General features: G+C 39.7%; 1 protein-coding gene across 1 annotated transcript in view; it reads left to right on the plus strand.

The window, feature by feature from the left end:
• Positions 1 to 24,458, plus strand: part of UNC79 (unc-79 homolog, NALCN channel complex subunit) — a 220,952-nt gene that overhangs the window by 84,656 nt on the left and 111,838 nt on the right. The window contains exons 12-21 of the mRNA XM_049898829.1: positions 1,355 to 1,526; positions 2,866 to 3,096; positions 5,302 to 5,492; positions 6,665 to 6,788; positions 9,149 to 9,289; positions 12,203 to 12,424; positions 14,618 to 14,845; positions 19,088 to 19,229; positions 22,846 to 22,925; positions 23,010 to 23,158. Of these exons, the coding sequence (XP_049754786.1) occupies positions 1,355 to 1,526; positions 2,866 to 3,096; positions 5,302 to 5,492; positions 6,665 to 6,788; positions 9,149 to 9,289; positions 12,203 to 12,424; positions 14,618 to 14,845; positions 19,088 to 19,229; positions 22,846 to 22,925; positions 23,010 to 23,158 (1,680 nt within the window). The remainder of the gene's footprint in view (positions 1 to 1,354; positions 1,527 to 2,865; positions 3,097 to 5,301; positions 5,493 to 6,664; positions 6,789 to 9,148; positions 9,290 to 12,202; positions 12,425 to 14,617; positions 14,846 to 19,087; positions 19,230 to 22,845; positions 22,926 to 23,009; positions 23,159 to 24,458) is intronic.

Consider the following 24,458-nt stretch of genomic DNA (forward strand, 5'->3'; position numbering starts at 1 on the left):
AGGATGCCAAGGGGATGAGGGAGCCGCTGTCAGTCAAGGCTGGGGTAGGGACGCCTAAGCCTTGACTGACAGCAGCGTTAGCCAGTGAGGAGAGGGGCGGGACGCCTGAACTAACCAACCCGGACGCGGGCAGAGTGGCTGTGAGAATTCCAAGTAGCTTGGCACTGGGGTATACCATGAGGCTGTGGAGGAAGACTGGCGGTCCTGCAGGCTGCTGGGGTTTTCTCCTTCTATCATGTGCCAGAAAAATGAGCTTGAAAATGATAACCTCTAGAGTTGTATTTTTGTATAATATTTACTGAGGCAAGATTAAAAAAATATATTAGAATGTAAATTTTTAAGGATAGGGATTAAATCATTCGTGTTTCTCTTATAGTAGACACATAAGAAGTGCAATAAATGTTTGTCAAATTAAAAAAAAAAAACCCAAACTCCAAATCAGCCAGACTGTTATCATAATCATCATCAATTTTGCACATGTTCTTCTAGTTTTATTCAAATGCATGTTTTAGTTATTTAAATGTAAACAGTGTATCCACAGTTCTTTTTGATAGGACATTATGCCATTAGCTCTTTTTCATCTTGCTGTGTGGTTTCCATTTTAATCATTTTTTAGTAGATTCATAAGACTCCTCTAGATATAGTTTATTTTTTATTTTCTTCTATCATTACACATTTGAATTGTTCCCGATTTTTTTTACTATTTCAAGTAACTCTGGGGTAAATGTTTTGTGCATAGTGCTGTTCCTATGTTTTTAATTTTCTTAGAGTAGACTACCAGATGTGAGTTGACTGGGTCCAATGGTATGAATATTTTAATTGCTTCTCAAAGTATGTATATGAATTTATGTTGCTTGTTTTGGCTGTACCCTTGCTAACACTGGGTATTATTATTTTGAAAAACTGTTATTTATTTAGAAAATTGAAAAAACAAGTCTTCATTACTTTACTTTCAGGTCTTTGAATACCAGATATGGACTATTTTCCCATTTGTATACAAGTTCCCCACTGTTTTCTTTTATCATGCATATTGGTCCACATAGCTTTAAGACAGAAATGAAAGCCTTGGCTTCTGGTAGAATGGTGGGCAGACCAGAAGCCGGAAGGCATCAGTTCTGCCTGATGCTAACTGATTGTAGGAAGCGGCGTCTTACTGCCTCAGTTTGGTCATCTTTGAAATAAAGATGTAGTACAAAGTAAAGAAATGGAAATATGCTTCCAGGAGTAACTGGTACCAATTTAAGGGAGAGCAATTAGTGATGCCTGAGTACTCAAGAAATAATTGGCTTTGCCTAGGTTGTGATGCGTGATGTGTTTTTAGCTAGTATAACTTGAAAGAACCCCTCTTTTGCAGCTTGTTAAAAGAAGCTGAGTTCCATGCTGAGCAGCGAGAATACGAACTGAATCGCCGGAGGCAGCTGGGCCTTTCCTCTTCCCACCATTCCTTGGATAATGCTGATTTTGATAACAAGGATGACGATAAACATGACCAGCGGCTGCTCAGTCAATTTGGAATATGGTTCTTAGTAAGGAAAAGAAGTTAACTGTTCTCCGCTTTCTAGTTTGTCATTCCAAGATTGCACCAATGAGGAATTTCTTCAGTTTTTTTATAAAGAAGTAAATAGTGAAAAATTAACCTTAGAAGTTGTCTGTAGGGCCGTGGCTCTCAACCCTGGGCTGCATATTGCATTTATCTGGGAAGCTTAAAAAAAAAAAAAAAAGCCCAGATTCCACTCCAGACAAATAAAACCAGAATCTTGAGCATTTTTATAAGCTCCTGGTTGATTCTAATGAATAGCCAGGTGTTGGAACCTACTGGGCCAGGGCTGGTTGAAGGGCACTTTTTGGTAGGAAACAAAGAAAGTTGCTAGGGTCTATTGTCAAGCACTGGATTCTAAATAATTTACAAATAATTCACATCCCAATGCTTAAATACCTGAATTTTTCTTGAAAGTTAGTCTCTGTAGAGCTTTTTGCGTTTTTATGACAATATCTGCATGCAACCAAACAAAAATGATAGCCAAACTAACCATCTTGGTCCATTTAGCAAGGAATGTGATTACTATTGACTGATTGAGTCAATAGAGATCAAACATATAGCCCTAAAGTCCCAAAAAAAAAAAAAGTCCCAAGCAAGCTGAATTTACCAGGTCTGCAGGGAAACAGGCTTTTATTTTGGTCCTTTGGAGGCTTGGATTAAGTCTCTAGAGTGATGCATCTTTTTAATGCTTTTATGTGGTTTCATAAACAGTCTTTACCAAATTGGAATTTAATTGTTGATTTCTTATGTCTTACTACCTAGAACTTATCTAGCAACACGATACTACTGTGAACTCTTTGAAGGCACAGGTGGCATTTTATTTATTTTTTTCTATGCCTGGAGCCTACCTGGAGCTCCATAAAAGTTTATTTCAGAATGAATGAATGATGAGTTGTTTTAAAAAGTCTGTTTATAATATGGTTAATTGGGGACCTGGAAGTTACTGGAATTATTACTGATAGAAAATTCTTAGCTAAATCTGATCACTTTAGAACTGAAATGTATATGGATAATGGATAATTTTTCACTGAATGTATTGATGAAATACCATTTTATAGACTTAGCTGCATTTATTGAGAGCATAGTACATAATAGATTTCTTAGAGAAGAAAAGCCTTATGGGAAGGTGAACTCTTAGAGGGAAATCGTTGTTGCAATTCTTTCTTTCCTTTAGAGAGGAACACATTTTCCAGAATGAGCAATCCTTCATCATTTATAACACTGCCTATTTCAAGTGGATTACTTTTTTGCCTTTAAATGTACATGTAACAGTTATATAAAGATGGTTGGAGGCTGAAGCAAGGATCTAATCTGCCTGTTTTCAGGTGAGCCTCTGCACACCCAGTGAAAACACGCCTACGGAAAGCTTGGCCAGGCTGGTCGCCATGGTGTTTCAGTGGTTTCACTCCACGGCATATATGATGGATGATGAAGTTGGAAGCTTGGTGGAAAAACTGAAGCCTCAGTTTGTCACCAAGTGGCTGAAGACAGTATGTGATGTTCGCTTTGATGTCATGGTCATGTGCCTTCTTCCCAAACCAATGGAGTTTGCCAGGGTAAGTGGAGGCCTACAGCTTGAACCCCCTTGGACCGATGGACTTGGTTTGGAGAAGTACTACCTTAGCCATTACGTGTTATCTGGTCTGCATGAGAGGAACAGCTCTCCTGAGTTTAGTCAGTACAGCTAAATGAGTTTAATAGAGTAACTACATCTTAGGCAATGTACTACTTTGATGTTGGTTTGAAATGGGGAAGGATGGCAAGATAATTTGTGAGGTATGTTTAAGAGTTTAAGAAAATATTCTTTCTTGAAATTACTGAATATTTTTATTAAGAAACAGGAAAAAAGAAAAAGCCTTTGTATAAGGTTGCTAAAGATCAGTCCTTTTCTAATCTACAGCCTGTGGAAAGTCTACCATCCAACTATGGGCAATTTCTGTGGTTTCACATATTTCCTGGAGATGAATGGCAGGACTTCCTGCCAAAGTGCTCCTTTCCTCTGGCTGATGGGACGTATTTCTCTGTGCTTATCCTTTTGCTCCTGCCTCAGTGGAACACAGGCTTCAGATGTGCTGCTGGAAGACCCCGTATTTCCTGGACACAACATAATTTGTGTCTGTCCTAGCAAGGTGGATACTCAGAATCAGCTTTTGGCAGCAATACATGAGTTTTTTTTTTTTTTCAAGGTATTTTCTAAGTTTTGTTTTTATTTGTGATTTTCTGTTTACTTTCAAAGGTCATGAGGCAGTTTTCAGTTTAAAACTGTTCTAAAATAAGACATTTAATGATAAAACAGTACACTGACTATCTAAAGGAGTAGCTTTTATTTAACTTCCAAGACTCAGTGATGTGTGCGTTTATCAAAGCATACGTCTTTCTTCTTTGGTGCCACCTACTGACTCACATATAAAATTAAATTTTTGCGTAATGGAAGTTTCCCATTTCCTGGCATTTTTGACTGTGTTGATATGTTCTCTATTGTTATTTCTTTTGGAATAGTGAAGGACTGTTGTGATCTGATTCTGAAAGACAAGAAGAAAGAAATGATAACATGGCCAAAGGAACCTCAGTAATGATACATTCCAGGATCTCAACATTACAAGGCTTTGGACCAGTTCAAACCGGTTCAGTCATGAACGACGAAGTGAAACCGGAACAGACCCGAATTTTTACAGTTTGGGGGAATCGGAAGGACAACCAGTACGGGAAAAATTACTGGTCGGAGCCCTGGAATGGGAGACTCAGAAGAGGTGTAGTGAGCCCTTTCAGGAGCCTGATGCGGGAGATTGGATTATTGGCAGGACTGTGGAGAGCGACACACATTGAAAGCGGTGCAGTCGGCTGCCATCTTGGAGCGGGGCACTGCTGTTTCCAACTCTGCTCAGAATCTGAGGGGCAAGAGATTTGGTTGCTATGCAATGTGTACACTGCCCTTGTTTTCTAAGAGGGTGACTGGGTTTCTAGCAGGGCTTCAACCCATAATTTTTCCTGTTCCAGTTATCGTTCTGGTTTACCCAAATTTTAAAAAATTCGGGTCTGTTTCGGTTTCCCTTCCTGGGCCATGACTGAACCGGGAAGAAACGGTTTGAAGCCCTGCAACATTACCAGTGTTTGCTCTTCTGAGTCTGGGCTGTAACTACCAAAAAACAAAACAAATTCTAAAAACACAGTCACTTGTGTTTGTAGTCATCTCATATTTTACTGCTGTAGGAAATTAATATACTATCATAAGTGGTAAAAAATATAGTTTTTTATTCACCAGCCTTAAAACATTCTTAGGGGAAAAAAATGGGTGGAATATGCAGCACAGGAAAAAAAAAAATCACCCTCTTATTTTCCATAATAAAAAATCTTCCGTACAAATTGTATAGTAGTGGAAATCTGTGTTCTTCTGAAGCACAAGTAAAATCGCACTTACTGTAATGGGTTTGTCAAACTTTGGCAATAATAATACTCAATGATATGCTCATCCTGTCAGGGATAAGTGTTTGGTGTTTTAATTTATGTGTGATTTGGCAAGTCTGCAATAGAATAGTTCAAATTTAATCTGTTATGAGTATTTAGACTTATCTGTGGCTGTGCTTTCTTTTTTATAACTAATCAATCCTTGTGGTTTGTAGCTTCTGAAGATGTTTGGTTTAGGATTTAACTGTAATAGATTGTGATCTTTCTCTGTACTCATTTCCTTTAGGAAGTCCTTGAGTATAATTATAACAAGTGCACTTTGTTCTTTTTCCCTGTGGCTCTGGAAATCCCATCAGGTTGGCGGATACTGGGATAAGTCTTGTAGCACGGTGACTCAGTTGAAGGAAGGTCTCAACAGAATCCTCTGCCTGATCCCCTACAACGTGATCAGTCAGTCTGTGTGGGAGTGTATTATGCCAGAGTGGCTGGAAGCCATCAGAACAGAAGTACCAGATCATCAATTGAAAGAATTTAGGGAAGTATTAAGGTGGGTGAGTAGTTTAATGAAATCACTGTAGTTGTAATGATGTCTTATGTGCCAGGCACTGTGCTGAGCATTTTATATAATCTTATTTACTTTTTAACAAACATATGGAGAAATTTGGAGCACCCCAAATGAAATAGCTATTACAAATCATGATAAGATGGTTTAGAATTGTTCAGAAAAGATTCTTGTGGCATACTAAATACCGATTGACCCTGAGTCGATTCCAACTAATACAGACCCTATACGACAGAGTAGAACTGCCTCATAGTGTTTCCAAAGCTGTAATCTTTAAGAAAGCAGACTGCCACATGTTTCTCCTGTGGTGCTGCTGGTGGGTTCGAACCACTGACCTTTTGGTTAACAGCTGAGCACTTAACCATTGTGCCACCAGGCTCCTCAGAATACTATATAGACACACTGTATTGTTAGATTATTTTAAAGTATAATTATGATTGGATATGGTGGGAAAAACATAAAGTAAAAATGTTTTTAGGTGCCGGGGAAAAATTCTTAATTCTTTAGATATGCAATTCCTTCTGTTAGACTGAATATGAGCAGTAATACTAATGTTTTTAACAACCATATGAACTATTTATTTTGTAGATATCTACCCCAGTGATATAAACTATTCTGTTGCATTAAAATGGGTATGCTAACAAAAGTTCAAAACACAGACTAATCTAAAGTGGTTTGACTCCCCAAATACAGTCAGAAATGTTTTGGTCTGAACAGCAGACCCTATAAAGTCGTCTATCCATATCCGAGGGGTATTGGTCCCTGGCCCCGCCCCCTGCCCCGCGAATAGCAAAAATCTTGGATGCTCAAGTCCCGTATATAAAATGACGTAGTATTTTTGTATAACCTATACGTATCCTCCCATATACTTTAAATCATCTCTAGATTACTTATAGTACCTAATACAATGCAAATGCTATGTAAATAATTGTTATACTGTATTGTTTAAGGAATAACGGCAAGAAAAAAGTCTGTACATGTTCAGTACAGATGCAACCATTATAGGCCTAACTGTACACGTCAGCAACAACGTGACTTTTTTTTTTCTTAATATCTTCAACCCGTGCTTGATTGAATCCGTGGATGTGGAACCCGCTGATACGGAGGGCCGACTGTATATGCCATTGGTCATTTACTTTTGTTGGTCTGCCTTACAGCAAAATGTTTGACATTGAGCTCTGTCCTCTACCATTTTCAATGGAAGAGATGTTTGGCTTTATTAGTTGTCGGTTCACAGGATACCCCTCCTCTGTGCAGGAGCAAGCTTTACTATGGCTTCATGTAAGTAAATGATTCTTTTCATCATTTTGGGCAATGCAGGCAGTCCTTGGGTTACAAACATTCAACTTATGTACAACCCATAGTTACAAACCAACCCCCGTAAAGCCTATTATATTAAAAATTTGAGGTACATGCAATGGTCCGTAGTAACAAATGGGCGCTACTTTGTGACGTCCACCAAAACATTATTATTATTATTACTGTATTGTTATGTTAAAGATGTTTTAGTGTAACTGGAAGTGTTAATGTTTTTGATGCAGAGAAAGGTACACTGTGTACTATATACTAAGACAAACATTTGACTGACTTTAGACATGAACTGTACCTAACTGTTCTGACTTACATACAAATTGACTTAAAGACAGGTTTAGGAACGGAACTCCTTAGTAATCTGGGGACTATATGTAGATCTTAGCTTTAGATCCCAGGGTAGGGGGCAGGGACTTATTGCAGAGAATCAGTAAATACATGTGTTTGCCAAGAACTCTTTGCAGACTAATATATGCATAGATAGATGACTATACTTAGAATAGATGTAGCTATAGTTGTCGTTAACAAAACACAAGTTTATGCAATAGCATTACTGAATTCGTAGTAGCTTTTTTCCTTATGTATGTTTCCATCAGTGGATGCTAAATAGCTGTCTTGTGGGATTGTGGTAAATTGTTATCTGATAAATGTCTGGGAGCTACTGATTAAGGGAATAGTTCATGCTGTTCCCTCAGCCTGGAATGACTTTCTCTTCTGTCTCCATTTGTAAAGTCCAAGTTATCCTTTTAAAGTGCAACTCAAAAATTATTTCCTCTCTGAAGCTTTTAGCTACTTTACGCCCCCATCTTTCCATCAGAATTCATTATTCCTTCTTGCAACATCCATACATGTTCTCTTGTGAATTGTGCTCTATTTCTGTCTTATATTACAGTTAGTTTTTGTCTTTCTCTCCCTAATTACAAACCTTGAGTGCAGAGCCATGTCTTGTTCATCTTTGAATTTACAGCTCCCTTCACCCTCTCCTCCCAGCACCTGGCACATACCATGCATTTAATGGATGTCCAATAAAAGTTTGTTGAGTTGAATACGTGACAAAGCTTGGACAATTTCAGAAAATGAGGATAGACTGAATGTTTTGATGACCTGTGAGGGCAAATACATTTCTGGGAGCTCATGAAAGGATGTAATACCATAAGCTCTTCGAGTTGTGGAGATGCCTTTCTGGGTTCTAAACTAGGGAACCAATATTTTTCACAACTCGCAAAGAGTAAAGGGGCCAGTAAAAAAAAAAGTTGCCTTTGGGGCCCAGAATTTTAACTTTCTATCCCTCACAATAAATATCGGTGAGATAATTTCTTATTTTAGGAAAAGCCAATACTTCTACAGATGGCTAGATGGTGGCTCAGTTACTGAGTATCGGAAGGGGTTAAAAATGAAGTGGTTTTTAAGCTGTGCCATTGGAGGGTGAGTAGCAGTGCTGTAGACCTCTGCTCCCACGAGACCCAGAGCAGTTACAGTTAACAGGCTGTACAGATGGAACTTCACACACTTTGGCTTGAAGACAGGGTGCCGCAGTTGAAAGTTTTAAACCACTACTCCAGTTTGTTCCGTATGGGGAATAGAGTGGAAAATATAGTGGAGAGAGTTGATTCATTTATTCATTGTAGACACATTTATAGAGTTCCTGTGTGCCTGGCACTGTGATAGGCATGGGGTAAAAGGAATAAAAAATGGTCCTTTCCTCGTACTTTCTTTGTTCAAGAAGCTCGGTTGGAGGGATAGGAGTAGATAATTAAATATAATAAAAAATGATAATTGCTCTAATAAACATATGTACAAAGTTGAAGAAAGCAGAGAAGAAGGATAGATTAATTCTGTCTGAAAGAAGGAGGCATCTGTTTCCAAAAAAATTCCTTACAGATAAGGTGACTTGGTCTGTGCTCAGAAGGATACCTGAGATTGCTCCAGAAGGCAGGATCATATGAGGTGTTCTCATCAATGAAGAGGGTAGATCAGAGAGGGGATGGATGGGGATAGGGTGATTGTTTGCAGGTTATCAATAGTCCAGGAGAAAGATGATGATGACCTAAGGCAGTAACAGTAGGTGTGGAGAGGAGAGAAGGTCAAGAGATACTTTTAATAGAACATGGCGACCTAATTGGATGTGGGAGGTGGGGAATGATAACTTTCACTGACAACTTTGATTTTCTTAGTAGGAAAAATTAAGCATGATGGGGCTGATATTCAGAACGTATAAGGCAAAATGTCCTTGTGTTCAATAGTTTGCTTTGGAAAAAATGTTAAATGTAGTTTTGTTGAGCTTGAAATTTTATGTATTTTGGGGTGGATTTATGCCTTTTTTTCCCCAGGTGTTGTCGGAGTTAGACATCATGGTTCCACTTCAGCTACTAATAAGTATGTTTTCTGATGGAGTTAATTCTGTCAAAGAACTGGCAAATCAAAGAAAATCAAGAGTCAATGAATTGGCAGGGAACCTTGCAGCTCGAAGGGTAATTATTGCCGCAACTGTTTTTGTCTTGTTTGTTAAGATTTTGAAAACCCTTGTCAGTTATACTGGGTCTGAACCTGGCCTCATAGTAAACTTCTTTGAACATTCTTTCTCATTCCATCTCATTCTATTAATCTTTAAATCACATGCAGTGATAGAAAACATTTATCTAAGATATGTTTTTTTTTTAAGATATGTTTGGTACAATCTATGTTGAGCTTTCATTTTCCTTTGAATTTCTCTCCTTTGAATCGCCCCTGCTAGCTGTCTCTCACCATGGATGAAGGAACAGGAGAAGCTTTTTTGGTATTATTACATTTTGTTGTTTCCTGGTGAATAAGAATTATTCACCAGCCACTAGGCAGACCAATGCTTCATTTTGGGGATACAGGGAGTGGATTTTTTTTTTTTTTAATTGAGTTTTGGGAAGACATGATCAACTGGTGGTAACTGTGAGTAACGCTGTGACTATGAACCACTGAGCTAACTTTTTTTGACTGCTTTGTACGCTTATGGATGAGAAAAGCCAGTATAATCTCGTCTGAAGTATATGAAAGGTGCTGTAAAATTTCGGTGACTTTTTCTGTGAAAGACCAGCAGCGTTATAGGGTTTCAGCAGAGGTACTGGCATCCTCAGACTATGATGGAGAGATTTGGAGATCTGGACTCTTCTCTGCTGGTTGCCCAGAACTGTTCTCGGCTCTCTTCTTGACAAGCCTCTCTCCATAAACATTTCTCTGGCGTATACCACAGACTTCTAGTCATTCCGCTTTATGTCTAGTGGCTGGAAAATGTAGCATGATCATGGGATCATAGTTTGTATTCAGTGTTTTGTTTTTTTTTTTAAATCATTACTTTTTTTTCTCATCCTCCTGTTAGGATCCAGCTGCCAAACATTTATTATTTTATTTCTTTCTTCCATAACCTTTAATATTACATTCCTTTGTGTGGTACTTTATGCTGTGCAGTGTTTTCACAATGAACGATATCGTTTGATTCTCATGGAATTGTGTGAGGCAGTCAGGGAGGAAATCATTATCCTCATTTTATAACTAACTACTTGACCTGAGGCTCCAAAAAGTGAAGTGACTTGCTGTGGTAACACTATCCATACCCAGGTATTCCGATTCTTAGGGGGATGCTCTTCCTCGTTACCTTAGAATTACTACTCAGGGACCTTCCTGGTTAGTAGCCAGGTCTTGAAGAGAGAAAATATGATTTCGGAGTGATATACACATATGTCAGTCAGGGTCCTGCTGCAGAATTGATCTCAGATGGTCCAAATGAAGAGCTTTTACTAGAGATGCTGCTTATAGAGTTATGGGAGAGGTTCAGGGAGCAGGTAAAGATTAGTGAGGCACCCAGAGTCCTGTAACAGTATACGTGTGTGTGTGTATATAATTGTTGTTGTTAGGTGCTGTTGAGTTGGTTTTTGACTTACAGTGACTCCATGACAGAGTAGAGCTGCCTTATAGGGTTTTCTAGGCTGTAATCTTTATGGGAGGAGCCCTGATGGTGCAGTGGGTAAGTGCTCAGTTGCTACTCTAAAGGTTGGTGGAACTGAAAGGTTGGCAGTTTGAACCCACAGCGGGAGAAAGATGTGGCAGTCTGCTTCTGCAAAGATTTACAGCCTTGGAAACCCTATGGGGCAGTTCTGTTCTGTCCCACAGGGTCACTATGAGTTGGAATTGACTTGATGGCAGTGGGAATCTTTACCTAGCAGGCTGTCACCTCTTTCTCCAGTGCAGCCATTGAGTGGGTTCAAACTGCCAAACTCTCGATTAGTAGCTGAGCGCTTAGCCGGGGCTCTTTATATATACATATGTATGTATATTAATAGGTATATATTATATTACACCGCTAGGCAGAGATGGATTTTTTTTTTAAGGTAGGCACAGGCTTCATTGTGTTTACTTAGTAATCTGTAGTACACAATTTCACTTCTAATTCACCACATCAAAAATGTGGTGAATTGTGTGAGAGACTGACTTGATTCGTAAACTTAAAGCACAATAAAAAAAAAAAAGTGTGGTGAAACTGTGCACTACAGATTAGTGAAGTAAGCACAAGTAAGCCCGTGCATACCTTATTGGGTAATCTGTCCTTGCCTTTAGGACCGGAGGGACAAGGGAAAGAATTTCTGGAGCTCAGTGGGAGCTGAAGCTATAGGAGAAGAGCTGGCTAGGGGAGTTGGAGTGATGGAGATGCTGCCAGTGACGTAGCGCCAAAGCAGGCAGGTGTGGGGAGAAATATTCCTACCCCTCCCTCCTCCCATTTCGGATCTTTTGCTGGTGCCTCCCATCTACCGAATCCAGCTGGAAGCCAGTCAGCATGGGAGCCAGGAGAGACAGCATCTTGGAGCACAGAGCAGGGCAGAGGAGGGCAGTTAGGGTCTTGGATGGGGCTTGGGTGGGCAAATGGAAGATAAACGGTACAGTAGGCTTGATATAGATTAAGTTTTCCCAGGATAGTTTAATAATTAGAATCCCCAGAGGTTATTCTTATTTAACCAGCCATGTCAATCTGAGATTCTGTGCTATGGTTCTAAAAATTATCTTGCAGTATTTTACTTTTGTAAGTTCTCATTTTTGGGGTATGGTTTTTAGTAGATTCGGACAGTTTAATTTGAAATGTTTGATGGGATGAAAAATGTAATGGCAAATACAGCTGACTTAATTCTTTAGAGTGCTGATATTTCATACCCATGACAATTAGTCAGAAAATTTGGTTGGTAGTATTACTTATTTTTATATTTTGAGAGGCTCCATTGTATTTGGACATACTAACGCCATTGCATAAGGAAGGAAATCATTGTGACAGCTGGAAATACTTTCCACAGAGTCTTCAAATATTTTATGCAGTCATTTGAGCTTTTTGCAAGTTCGTTTATATGTGTCCATGTTCTTTCTTCTAGGTGAGTGTTGCCTCTGATCCTGGTCGACGAGTTCAGCACAATATGCTGAGTCCATTTCATAGTCCTTTCCAGAGCCCATTTCGAAGTCCTATACGTAGTCCATTTCGTAGCCCTTTTAAGAATTTTGGACACCCAGGAGGAAGGACTATTGACTTTGATTGTGAAGATGATGAAATGAACCTGAATTGTTTCATCCTCATGTTTGATCTTCTCCTGAAGCAGGTAGCTGAAACATGAGCTTCATTTAGTTCTGAGGTGAAGGACAAGGGAAAACACTGTATAGTGATTCTTTCTGTATGTTGGGCATCTGTACATTTACTGAAATGATGCAGCATTACTTAAAACATCTTGCAAACTCCTTTGAGAATTTCCTAAAGAGTCTGAAAAATACTTGTATGAGTATCTGCAATGATGTTGACATATGACAATGGACTTGAATTTAGAAAACCCTTCTGTCATTAGAAGCGATTTGGTTGAATACCTTGGGTGAATAAATGGGATAATTCTGTTGTTGGGAAGAGCCAGATACAGCTCTATTGTGATGAGGCCAATTTTATTGTATGTTATAAATTGATTTTTGAAGGCAACTTTTACGGAGAAGTTAAAAATGCTTTGGTCAGGAGAATATTCCTAATGTTTAGTTTGAAAGAATTTCAAGCTTACAGAAAAAATTGCAAGAATAGTATGAAAAATTCCCAAACGCCCCTCTCCAGAGTCTTTAGATGTTACATATTACCACATTTACTTCTCTTTCTCTACCTGTGTATTTATGTATAATTTTTTATGAACCATTTGCGAGTAAATTGCAGACATGCCCCTTTATCACTAAACATTTTAGTGTGTACTTTCTGAAACATAAGGATATTCTGTCGCATAACCATGTAGCTATCAAAATCCTGAAATTAACATTGTTATAAACTATTGTATATTATTTAAATTATAGAAATTATTTATTTTAACTGATCTTTAAAAAAAAATTTTTTTTTTAATAATAATAACTTTACCTTTATAGCAAAAAACAAAAAAAACAAAAACTTGTTTTGATCCAAGAGACAATCCAGGATCACTTTTGCAATGGTTCATCCTCTCTTTAGTCTTCTTTAATCTGGAGCCATTCATCACTCATTTTTTTTTTTTTGTCTCTCATGTCCTTGACATTTTCGAAGAGTGAAGTCCAGTTATTTTGTAGAGTGCACCTCAGTTTTTAAACTGACGTTTCCTTATGACTTGATTTGGCTCGTATGTTGTTGGCGGGAATACCCCAGAAGTGATGCTAAGCTCGTTTCAGTGCATCACACCAGGAGACACATGTTGTCAATTTGCTTCTGCTGCTTGGTTAACTTTGATCACCTACTTAAGGAGATTTCTGCCAGGTTTCTCCACTATAAAGTCACTGTTTTCCTCTTTGAATTAGTGAGTTGTGAGGAGATTTTTAAGACTATGAAACTTGCTGTTTCTTATCACATTCAGCCACTAGTTTTAGCATTTGTGGATAATTCATGCCTAAATCAATTGTTATTATCATGGTTGCCAAATGATAATTTTCTAATTCCATCATTTCTTCTGAATTTATTGGATGGCTTTCTCCTGAAGATGGAGATTTTCCCTTTATCTCATCTATGTGGCGTAGTGGTTAAGTGCTACGGCTGCTAACCAAAGGGTCGGCAGTTCGAATCTGCCAGGCACTCCTTGGAAACTCTATGGGGCAGTTCTACTCTGTCCTATAGGGTCGCTATGAGTCGGAATCGACTCGACGGCACTGGGTTTTTCTCATCTATGTATGTATTTATTTACCTACTTACATCAGCATGCACTCATGGATTCTCATTTTATTCAATGAGTTATAATCTGTTACTATGATTATTTATTTTGACACTCATATTGTCCCATATTTGCCCAGTGGGAGCCTCTTCAGGTTGGTTCCTGTGTTATTTTGACATGTCCTCATCATTCTTTGAGTACTTTCTTAGTTTTTGGCATGACAAAATGTTCCAGCGTCATTTTATATTTTCCTAGCTCCAGCCTTGGAATCAGCCATTTCTCCAAGGATCCTTGCTTCCTTTTAGCACATACTGGTATTTAGGAACCAAGATCTGAGCAGTAGGTGAGGAGCGGCATTTTTAAGATGTGTAAGATCTCACAAAGCAATGAGTTTAAAGATAACTTTTAAATCTCCTACATGATTTAAAAAATAATTCTCAATATTTTATCTTATGTTCATATGCTTTTTAGATGAATTCATAGAAAGCAGTGTATAGTCATGATCTAGAATCCTGTATTGCCTTTAAATAATTTAACATTGCCATCAGTTAGTGAAAATTATCCCCAAGTAGTGTGTCAGTGAAATATTGGATAAAAGGACCAAATTTCTTTTTTGTTTTTTTTCTTTTTGGCCTTCTTTTGGATGTCTTTCAGATGGAGTTACAAGACGATGGGATCACAATGGGTTTAGAGCACAGCTTGTCAAAAGACATTATTTCCGTTATAAACAATGTCTTCCAAGCCCCCTGGGGGGGCTCCCACAGCTGCCAGAAGGACGAAAAAGCACTCGAGTGTAACTTATGTCAGTCTAGTATTCTCTGCTATCAGCTTGCTTGTGAGCTCCTGGAGAGACTAGCTCCCAAAGAAGAAAGCCGGCTGGTGGTAAGCAGTTGAAGAAATGAGATGACCCATGTATAATGGTAATAAAGACTGCACTAACTTCTGTAATGAAGTTTTCTTCCAGTATAATCTTATGCTCCACGCTGGGTTATACGTGAGACTGTGTTAAAGAAAGTTTTCCTGCTACTTCCACCAACTCAGGCTTCTGGAAAGGGATGTGAGATGGAACTAAATTATACAGAATTCTATTAAGTTGCTTGAATTAGGGTTGTCGTTCCTCCATTCATGTGATTTTCATGAATAGAAGCATTACTGGTATTCTTGAGAGAACTTTTATTACAAAGTTCTATTACCAAGTATAAATAACAGAAAATACTATAAAATATAAATATTAAATATTAAGTAAATAGATTGTATATGGACACTGAGAATTCCTGGGTAACCTCAGTTTGTAAAACCAATTGAATTCCTCAGCAATCGATAAAATCTTCATTCCTTTTTCTGGTTGCTTTTATTTCCTGCTTTCCAAGAAAATGGTCTAAACAGGGAACAGCTAATATATGTTATACATTAGCTACTCCATACATTCACTGTTCCCCATTTAGTCTATTTTCTGTCTAAGACACACACATCACCAAAATACCCTCATGTCGTCATAAGTAGATGAATCTAAATTATTCGAGCTGGTGGTTGCCATCTTCTCTTTTTCTTCCTCTTCTCCTCGTTTGTTTAAAGTTGTAAGTGACTTCTTTTTTTTCACTTTACATACATGCAGTAAAGTGTTTCTTCAGGTTTTTAAGTACCTTCAGCCTATTTGACTCATCATTCTTACCCATCTCACTATAACATCCCTGTAGTATGGTCTTTTAAACATAGCCATTGGGCTCTTACTATAAAACAGTTACAATAATAGATAATGAGAAAATAGAAATTAAAGTCAAGAAACTTCATGTCTAATCAGGAAGACATTTCAATAAATGCGAGAGAGTGTGATGAGCATTATGATAGAGGTATGAACAAGGTAGCTGGAGGAGTTACAGGGACGGGGCAATTATAAGACTAGCTTAGGGGTGAGATAGGGATCCGGAAGGTCTTCCTGGAAGAGGGGACACCCGAGTTTATGCATGAAGAAAGAGTGGGAGTTAATGAAATGAAGACAGTAGGGGAGAGGACTTTTCAGAATACAATGTGCTTAAACAATATAGAGGAAAGAAGGGAATGATACATTCGTGAAGCGGCAAGTAGTTCACTATTGCTAGAGTAGGAAGAAGGATGAAAAGTAGTGAAAGCTGAGTCTGGAAAGATAGGCTCAGTTTTACATTCATCTTTATTAAGGACTCTGTCTTGCCAAACTAGGAAGTTTGGTTTTTGTCTTGGATACAACGGAGAATTACTGAAGAATTTTAATCAGGGAAGAGACACAATTCCATGATTTTGAGAAATTCATTCTTCCAGTGGGGGCTCTAGATCAGAAGATTTGGACGCTGGAGCCAGGAACGTAATCAGAAGGCTAATAAGAGTAACCCAGAAAGGCAAAGATGGGAGCCTGAACTAAAGCAATGCAGGTGGTGATGAAGAGAAAGGGTAGGCCTGAAAGATATCTAGGGGAGAGGATCAACAGCACTTGGTGTCTAGCTGGTGTTTAGTTAGGGAAATGTTTAGGACAAATTCATGTTTTCTGGCTTGGGAGCTAATAATGAAGATTGCCACAGTAATAAAACAAACAAGCGAAAAAAACCCAAGCCCATTGCCGTGAAGTCAATCCTGACTCATAGCAACCCTCTAGGACAGAGGAGAACTGCCCCCATAGGGTTTCCAAGGCTGTAAATCTGTATGGAAAAAGACTGCCACATCTTTCTTCCATGGAGTGGCTGATGGTTTCAAACCACCGACATTTTGGTTAGCAGCTGAGTCCTTAACCACTGTACCACCAGGGCTCTGCTACAGTTATAAACCAAAAAACCCAAATCTGTTGCCGTTGAGTCAATTCCTAGTCATTGCGACCCTACAGGACAGAGTAGAACTGCCCCATAGTGTTTCCAAGGAGCACCTGGTGGATTTGAACTGCCGACCTTTCCGTTAGCAGCCGATCTCTTAACTACTGCACCACCAGGGCTCCAAAATATGTACCTGCCTCCCTGGTGGGGAATTGAACCCCAGTCTCCCGTGTGACTGGAGGGGATACTCACCACTATACTAATGAAGACATGCAAGGAATAAACCAAAAAACCAAACCCAGTGTTGTCGAGTTGATTCTGACTCATAGTGACCCTATAGGACAGAGTAAAACTGCCCCATAGAGTTTCCAAGGAGCACCTGGTGGATTCAAACTGCTGACCCTTTGGTTAGCAGCTGTAGCACTTAACCACTATGCCACCAGGGTTCCCATGCAAGGAATAAAATAGGAGGAGTAATTTGTTGGTGGGAGTGGGCTATGGTGCCTTTTAGGTATCCAAGTGGAGATTCTGTACACCATTGGCTATATGGATCTGGCTCTTAAGGGTAAGGTCAGAGTGAGCTTTAAGTCTGGACTCATCCGTATGTTGTGGTAGGTGAAGGCACGTGTGGATTTCAGCAAATGAAAGAATGTACAGAGTGAGAAGGGAAGAGAGCCGAGGCTAGAATTCTGGGAAGCACCAACTCTTAAGAGGGAAAAAAGGGAGAAGACAAGAAACAAGCTGAGAAAAGGCCAGAGATGCAAGAGAAAAACTGAGGGAAAGCACTACTCAGAAACCTAGGTAGGAGAAAGTTGAGAAAAGGAAAGACCAACTAGTCATGCCAAATTTTGAAAAGAGGAAAAAGAGAAGACTGAGAAGCATCCAGTATATTCTGAAATTAAGAGATCCTTGGTGACCTTGGTGATGGTAGTATTCACAGACTGAGGACAAATTTTACAGTAGCTTGAGGTATGAGAACAGAATCAGCTGAAGAAGTGGATACATGAAATACAGACTTCTCATTCAAGAAGGGAAGGAGAGGGCAACGAGTATAGAAGGGGATGTATTGAGGCTCCGTTTATCCTGCCACTGGCAGGCTTCTATATTGTGTCAGGTTTGACAACATTGTCTCATGAAACAAGGAAGAATAAGGATAAATGTGGAGAAACCGAGCCACCAAAACAATTCTCCATGTGCATAATGCCTTTGACGTTTGTCCTGTGCTTAAAGTAAAAATTTCAAGGTGAAGCTAAAGGACAGACTTTTCCTCTCTGGAAGATTTAAGGGAGAGATACCATCAATAAAAGAGGACCATGTCTAGAACACTTGAGCTCTTTAGTTCTCCTCCTGGGACAAGTGGAGATCAAGAGCGTGGGGAGAGGACATGAGGGTGGGCTGGTGGGAGGCTTAGACAAGTATGCAAGACACATAACACCAGTCCTTGCCGCCTCGGAGGACAAAAGCCAGGAACACAAGTTACAGGGTGTAGATAGAAGAGCAAGCAGCTTTTCATCCTATCAAATAGTACGAACACTCAGTCTTTAATTTGACTCGGTGTCTTATTTTTGGGTGAACTAGGAACAGAGGGCCAGGCCTTGGCAAAGCAGTGTAGTTGGCAAAGAAGTTTTCAGAGTCCTCCCAGCCACTGTTTTAGCGCTCATTTCTTTCTTCCTGGGCCCTTCTTGTATCCCACCAATCTTTGCTTCCTCCTTGCTTTTAGCTGACCGTCAAGTAATTCTTGAAAAAATATTTACTAGTGAAGGTGTTATCTAAAAGAGTATAAATTTAAAAGAGAATATTTAAAGATAGACTCTCAAAGAATAAAGCTAAAATAGGAGGATAACTAGAGATGGATATTTTCAATGGTAGCCACACCTAGCTCTCTTCAACTATAACACACTATAGCAATTTCTTGATTCTGATAATTTGACTTCACTAGACAACCAGTATTTGGATCTTGATACATTGCTATAAACTCCTTATTGCTCCCTCCTAATTAAGAACTTTTATTTAATAAAATGGACCTGGATGGGAGTCACGTGGTAGACAGGGATATTGATCATGGGATAACAGCAGAGATGGGGAGCAAGCTTAAGAAGATTTGATAATGTTTTTGATGTTTCTCCATATTTATTTCAGGTGAATGAAAATGTTTCAGTAACAACTGATACAAATTTCCTTAAACCATTGTGGAAATAAGTTCAAGTCTTTTCTGAGTACTCCTCTGCCTTTGCCTCAGCACAGGGCCTGGGACCCAGCTGGCACTCAATCCTTGTTGAACTAGGCTGAACCATTCTTTATATCCCTAAAGGACTGCTTATCTGGCTGCTTGTCATCTTTGTTTCAGGAGCCTACAGACAGCCTTGAGGATAGCCTCCTTTCTTCCAGACCAGAGTTTGTTGTAGGCCCTGAAGGCGAGGAGGAGGACAATCCAGCAGCCAAGCATGGGGAGAACCCAGGCAACCGCACTGAGCCCAGTGAACATGCTGGTAGGTGAACCTGGCTGAACTGGGGAGCGGGTGGTGTGTATACCCCAGTTTGGCCAGGCCGAACGCCTAAGCCGTGGTTTCTTAGATTAGTTTTGACTTGGGGAAGTCCAGACTCTGTTTCCTTAGTGCACACACGTGCAGATGAACCATTTCCTACCAGATTATCAGGTGAAGAGCTCCATGTGTGTTTCCACTGGAACGTAGTTGACTGAATGTCTTTCCAACGGCAGGGAGCTTGTTATCTGTAAAAATCCATCGTGTTAGTGTAGAAAGCATCACCTCCCCTACTGGAAATGTGTCATGTTCTCTGTGGAGAGGTACCTGTGAACCATGTCTGAGTGGCTGACGCAGAAGGTGCTGACAATCTTGACAGTCACTCAGGGTGGTTTGGCCAAAGCAGAGTGCTTTAGGATAGAGGCGGGGACACTTGTACTGATGCCCCTTCTGTGCTCTGGGGGCTTTGCTGGGATCCTGAGAAGGCTCTTGGTGCGAGAGTAGCTGCGCAGGTTGTGCAGTAAGGCTGGTTGGCCTGCTTTATAGCTGGGAGGAGGATTGCCTGTTTCTGATTTGTTAAAGGCTCTGTGTGGGAGACTTGGGGGTAGCAAGATGGTGGGCTGGCCTAAGAATCATACTGACGGCAGTGAGGAGCCAGCTAAAACCTGGGCGAAAAAGAGCCCCTTCCACTGAAACTGGGCTCTTCTACAGAAGAAAATATGATTAGACAGTCTCTAGATTCCTCTTGGGACAGTTGCCAGGTTGCAAAAATGGATAATAAATCCTAAATTCAGTTATGGCTATTAAAGAGAATTCAGGTACCCATGACAGATACACTTTCTTCAAAAGAAGAGAAAAGCAAGAGTCTTCTCATGTTTCTGGGCATTAAGGTGGGAAAACCATGAGAAAATCCTGTACACCTCATACTGCTGCCATGGGCCAGCAGTGTGGCAAACAAAGGAAGCAGCCACAGTGCTGCTTTGCCAGTCCTCAGAGAGTCATCAAATATCGTTATCTGGGTAGCTCTCTCGACTAATAACACCTGCCGAGATCAAGTACGCTCAGCAAGCTTTCTTGAGCCTGAATTCTCAATAAAGCAAAACTAAACTCTAAGCAAGGGCACACCTTCTGGTTTGTTATTACCCAGAATGGCAGTTCTCATCAAGGTAGAAGTCTCATTTTAATAAACTATAATTTAATGTGAAAAAATAATTGACAAGAATTTGATTACTGCATTTTCTAATAGCTTTTCCTTCACTTAGACACAAACCCAAGTTAACATAGACATTAAACATGATTTGTGAAAAAAGAAAGAATTTTGGAAATTCAGGATATGACCCTCCTGCCCCTGGGAAAGCCTGATTTGTAGATCTGAACTGTGGCACCCTGGGAATTTGCCCTGGATCGGAGCATATTTGGGGAGCTTCCATTCTCCTGCACCCGCTATCCTGAACTGTTGGTGTGGCTGAGTCTTGGAAGCCGATTCCACAGAACCGGAGTTGGGAAGCATGGGCTTTCCGTTTTTTATTCCTTAAGTGAACAGCAAACATTATTGTCTGTTTTGTGAGGTTCTTTGCAGCTGCTAGGGTGACTTATCCAGACTATGGCAACTACATCATTGCTAGAAAGTTCTTGGTTAGAACTAACTGCTTCTGCTCTCCCAAATGGGTCATATTAGTGGCCTGCTGAGTATGAATATCTTGGCTCACACTATTGAAAATCATTGAAACTTAGGATTTGAAGGAACAGCCAAGATTATCTGCTTCACTGATTTTCAAGGTGTGCTTCCTGGAGTGGTAAGGTTCTGTGCTGTTTTCTTTGAAACTTCCCTTAATGGGGTTGGCAGTTGGTTGAAAGACATGGCAGATGATAAAGACCCAGGCTCCCTGCTTCAACCAGAGAGCTCTGCCTTGTTTCTATTTCATATGTTGGCGTTCTAAGTAACATTTTCTTCAAACAAAGTATTCCAGAGAAAAGAAGTTTGAAATCTGCTGGGCCTGTTCAGCCTTCTCACTTTGCACAGATGGGTTAAATGACTTGCCCATGGTGATGTCGCTAGTATTCCTTCTTTATATGTGCTTTATACTTAACAGGCTTCCAAAAATGCATCGGAATCATCTGAGAAGTTTAAACAAACACAAAAATTAGCTTCTTTCCCCATCCCTCCGCTTTTAATGCAGTACATCTGAGATGGAGGCCTGGGATTGGAAATCCAAATATTGCACAGTTAGTGGCAGGGCTGGGACTATAACCCAGAATTGCTGAGAACTAACGAACTTGATTACACACTGCAGCTGCTGACCCACAGAGAGGCCCGGGCCCAGGACTGGATTTAGGCATTGACGCCTAAGGAACCAGGGACTTCACTCACGATACAGTAACCTGCCTGCTTTATAAGCACATATACTTCTCACACTTAAGACAGCGCACAAATCAACTAACCGCCATGTTTGTTTGTATTTAACATTTTAGTTGAACAATGGTTAGAATTAAACCGTTCATTTTTTAATAAATTACTCTTTTCCTTGCTTAATTGCTTTAAATGCCACTTATTTAAACATTTTCTTTATTCATCTCCCCCAAAACTACTGCAGGCCCCTGTCCCAGTTTCTGGCCTGTTTTTCTTCTCTTACTCTCTGCCATCACAGATTATAAATTGTCTCCTCAGGGAAGCCCCCATGAGCCTTGCCTCCAAGACCACCTTCCCTGCTGCTCTGTCTCCTGCTCTGCCTTCAGGCAGTGACCTCCGACTCCCCTGTCATGGAAGGAAGAGGTGCTCTACCTACCCATGTTCGGTGATTTCCCCTGTTTTCTGGAGTCTTCCTTATTTCTGCATTTTGTGACCTGGCCCCCTGTTTCTTAAAGCAGTCAGATATGTCCTCCATCAAAAATATTTTTTAAAAACAACAGAGTTGAATGCTAATCACAAGCACATAAAATACCTTAGCGTGGAAGAGCCCCGATGAACAATTTAGTATCTAGGGAGAGATACTATGGTCTCTGAGCATAGAAACTGCCAAAACTTACAATAGTGGTTTTTACACCCTTCCCACTGGTTTCTAAGTCTAGGTAACTTGTGAAGCCTTTTCTCTAGCATGTCTCATGTAAAATATACTCCTACCCCTCACTCAAGGGACAAAGGTTTTAGAGACCCTCACAAGAAGAGAGAACCAGGAGTACCTGTTCTGATCTGAGTATGCTCAGTTTCTTCAAAACTCTCTGCTTTTGTGGCAGTCCATGGGATAATACATCTTTGGATGCTAATATATTATGTACACGTCTCTTTAATACTTGCTTATCTCCCTTTCAGTTAGAAAGACACAACAGACCTAGCAGCCCAGAGGAGCACAGATCTGGGCTGAGGTAGCCCAGGGAGCCAGGGACAGTTGAATACAGGTGGACTACATGGTGAAAAGCTGAACCTTGAGAATCCTAAATTAGAAGGTGCCTTGGACTCTCACTGTAGAAAGGATATATACTAATTTGAAGAGCAAAATAAAAAACATCACACAAAAACTTTTAATGCAGTCTACATTTTTACTCCCCTGGGTTTTACAAGCTGGATCAGTTCATGGTGGGGAAAAGAAGTTACGCTAACCTTTGTGTAATCATCTCTTCACAGCAATAAAGAATGATACTGAAAGAAAATTTTGCTACCAACAACTTCCAGTAACTTTGAGACTAATATATACCATTTTCCAGGTACATTTTCTGAAATATTTGAATATTTGGTTTGGTAGCATTGCTGTTTTAAATAACTCAATAACTATGTGGTTCTTTGCATAGGAAATGGCTAAGTTTGAAGAGCCAGACATTCTTTTTAATATGCTCAATTGTCTGAAGATTCTCTGTCTACACGGAGAGTGTTTATACATTGCCAAAAAAGACCATCCTCAATTTTTAGCCTACATTCAGGATCATATGTTGATTGCAAGGTATGTCTAACAATTTACTTAGTTTGTTTTTAACTTAGGCTATAGTTATGAAAATTAAAAATGTTACTTAGTAGCTCATTTGGGTTATATTTCTTAGCCAGGACAGCCTAACTGCCTATGAGAGCTACATTTATTTTTTTTACTTAGCCTAATTTTTAAGTATGTCAATAAAAGGAATAGTAATTTTCATTTGCTAGATACTGTAGAAAAATCCTCACAACTGGACCAGTCAGCAACATCCTGATAAACAGAGAAAAGATTGACGTTATCGAGGATTTTACTTCAATGCACAATCAACATCCAGAGAAGCAACAGTCAAGAAATCAGACGACATACTACATTGGGCAAATCTACTGCAAAAGACATCTTCAAAGTGTTAAAAAGCAAAGATGTTACTTTGAGGACCAAGGTGTGTATGATCCAAGCCATGGTGTTTTCAGTTGCTTCCTATGCATGTGAAAGTTGGATGATGAATAAGGAAGACCGAAGAATAGATGCCTTTGAATTATGGTGTTGGGAAAGAATATTGAATATATCATGGACTGCCAAAAGAACGAACAAATCTGACTTGGAAGAAGTACAGCCAGAATGGTCATTAGAAGCAAGGATGATAAGACTTCATTTCACATACTCTGGACATGTTATCAGGAGGGACCAGTCCCTGGAGAAGGAAGTAGATGGTCATCAAAAGAGAGGAAGACCCTCAATGAGATGGATTGACACAGTGGCTACAACAGTGGACTCAAACATAGCAATGATTGTGAGGATGGCACAGGACTGGGCAGTGTTTCGTTCTGTTGTACATAGGGTCGCTATGAATCAGAACCAACTCAATAGCATCTAACAACAACAACCGATACTGTAGAAATAGAATGATAAAATAAGGATTATTTTATACCTTTCAGCTGTCAAGTGGCTTAAGAATATAGCATTCCCTGGAAAAATGCCAACAGATACTAATATTTACCAAGTGTCGTTTAGTAAGGACTTACTCAATTTCTTACTTGAAATGGAGCTACTAGTAGATATCTAAACTTTCTCCATATATTGTTTGATATGTTTTAGAGAGTGCCGAGGCATTTTTGAAAATAGTAATAAAATATAGTACTGATTTATACAGTATTTTTCTTCCTGAGTGCCTTAAAATAATTGTTAGGATCTTCCTGGAAGTGTTGTTGGGTGCTGGCGAGGTGATTCCTACTTGTAGTGACCCCATGTGCCAGAGCAGAACTGCCCCATAGGGTTTTCTAGGCTGTAATCTTTATGGGAACAGATCGCCAGGTCTTACTTCCACAGAGCT

Source organism: Elephas maximus, chromosome 10 (assembly GCF_024166365.1).
Source record: "Elephas maximus indicus isolate mEleMax1 chromosome 10, mEleMax1 primary haplotype, whole genome shotgun sequence".
Taxonomy (NCBI): domain Eukaryota; kingdom Metazoa; phylum Chordata; class Mammalia; order Proboscidea; family Elephantidae; genus Elephas; species Elephas maximus.